At 50.9% G+C, this 2,165-nt stretch overlaps 1 protein-coding gene across 1 annotated transcript; it reads right to left on the bottom strand.

Moving 5' to 3' along the window:
• Positions 1 to 4: 4 nt before the first annotated feature.
• SLITRK1 (SLIT and NTRK-like family, member 1) lies at positions 5 to 2,041 on the bottom strand (the record flags this gene model as incomplete). The annotated part of the gene is made up of 1 exon (XM_009586978.1): positions 5 to 2,041. A coding segment is annotated over exon 1 (2,037 nt), but the record flags the coding sequence as incomplete, so codon positions are not given.
• Positions 2,042 to 2,165: the final 124 nt, after the last annotated feature.

The raw sequence follows: 2,165 nt of genomic DNA, 5'->3' as shown, positions 1-2,165 counted from the left end.
TGTGGGCCCCGTCGGTGCTGTAGGGCCCGTTGTGCCAGTAGGACGAGTCGCAGACCGTCTGCAAGGAGTTGATTTCGGATGCAGAGGAGTTGGCGTCCCTCCTCTTGGACCGCTTTCTGTTCCTCAGGATGAACACCAGCATGCCAACCACCGTAAAGGCAGAGGTCACAAAAACCAGCAGGAGCCCTGGCACCAGCACCGAAATAGAGACCCGGCTGGTCTCCAAATAGGAGTTGGAGTGAGTACCTGTCTCTGTCAACCCGGTGCTGTTCTTGTTAGTAGAAGTTAATGTGGGCGAGATTTTTAGCTGAGGGCAGATCACGTCGTTGGAGAGAGACTCGAAATCCTCCTTGAAGAAATCTTCAGGGGACTCGCACCTCAGGTCGCTCATAATCACCTTGGGGCGCAGCATCTCTGCCCACTGTTTGAAAGGCACGATAGGGCAAGTACAGTCCCACGGGTTGCCGTGCAGGTCGATCTGGGTGATGGAGGTGAGCTGGTCCAGCACCCCCGCCACCGGGAGGTACATGAAATAATTGTTGTGTATGCTCAGCTTGGAAAGCGAGACCCCGGCAAACACGTCTACTGGGAGAGACCTCAGCAGGTTGTTGTTGAGGATGAGGACTCTCAGTTTGGGCATCGCATTGAAGGTGCCGGGCATGATCAGCTGGATCCCATTAAACTCCACATTCAGATACTCCAGGTTTTGCAGCCCGGCGAATTTCTCCCGGGACAGGGTGTCTAAGTAGTTGCTATCCATGTAGAGCCATCGGAGATCAAAGAGGTTCTTGAACGTGTTGTTCTCGACGGTGGCAATGTTGTTGTTGCCCAGATCGAGTAAATTAAGGTTTCGGTAATCCAGAAAGTGGGATTTCCTGATGGTGTGTATTTTGTTGTCTCTCAGAAACAGCTCCTGCACGTTCGACGGCTTGGGCTTCAAATCCACCAAGCTGCTCACATTCCTGTCATTGCAATTAACCTTTAAACCCGAGCCAGGGATCTGATCGCAGCTGCAGATCTGCGGGCAGGACGCGGTAGCCGCTAGCTTGCTTTTGGCGCTGACTGTCGACACGGCAGCGGTGGGTCTGGTCTTGATTTGCCAGTTGACGGGAATCTTTGTACCTCCGTTTGGACCAGATCCTGGCGTGGCAGGGTCTTCTTTGCCATGTATTTTAAAGGGGGTTGGAATGGGACCAGGATCGCAGGTTTCTTCTTCGGCAGGGGGAGCAGCTAGGCTAGAATCCACTCTGTTCTTTTTGCACAGCTCTTGTTCTGTGGTCTCATTTAAGTCTTTGCCCTGCAACCTAGTGGGAGCCTCACAAATCACTCTGCCGATCAAAGCGTTTTTGGGTATGTTTTCCAGCCATTCCTTCAACGACAGCAGATCGCAAGTGCAGTCCCAGGGGTTATCCTCTAGCAGGATTTCAGCAATGCCTGGGATCTGCTCCAGGACCTCCTCGTAAGGCAAGGTTTTAAGACGGTTTCCCCGGAGGTCGAGGTGGGTGATCGGCACATACTGAAACACGTTGGAGGGCAAGGTGCTGATGAGGTTGTCATTTAAAATCAGCACCTCTAGCTTGTTTAAGTCCCTAAACGCTCCCGGGTCAATATCCCGCAATAGATTAAAATCTGCCTGGAGGTATTCCAGATCGTCCAGCCCCAGGAAAGTCTGTTTCCTGAACGATTTGATCTTGTTGTTGTTTATGTGCAAGCGTTTCACCAGCTGCAGCCCAAGGAAAGCCCCAGGAACAATCTCATGCAAACCGTTGTTTTCCATGTGCAAACTGACTGCATTGTAAAAGTTAGCAAACTCATTAGGGAAAAGTCGAGTCAGGGAATTGCCATGCAGGAATAAATGGTAAAACTGGGAAGTTGGGGCGGTGAAATGTTGCAGGCTGGTAAATCCCTTTTTCTCACAGTCTACGTGCAAATCCCCTTCTATCTCGTTGCAGGCACAGATCTTCTCTTTGCAAACGTCCCCTGTAACGTTTCCAGCAGCAAAACAAAGAGACGTCTCCAGCAACAGAATCCAAAGCAGCATTTTTAAACCGAGCGATTCATTCCCGATCTCATCACAAAGTAACAGCAACCATCCTCCTCACATAGAAAGCAATTCCAGTTCATTCAATACATGAAATGTCCGAACCACCACCAAAGGGAGGGGG

Source organism: Fulmarus glacialis, unplaced genomic scaffold, assembly GCF_000690835.1.
Source record: "Fulmarus glacialis isolate BGI_N327 unplaced genomic scaffold, ASM69083v1 Scaffold13671, whole genome shotgun sequence".
Taxonomy (NCBI): domain Eukaryota; kingdom Metazoa; phylum Chordata; class Aves; order Procellariiformes; family Procellariidae; genus Fulmarus; species Fulmarus glacialis.
This window is presented reverse-complemented; position numbering and strand designations above follow the sequence as displayed.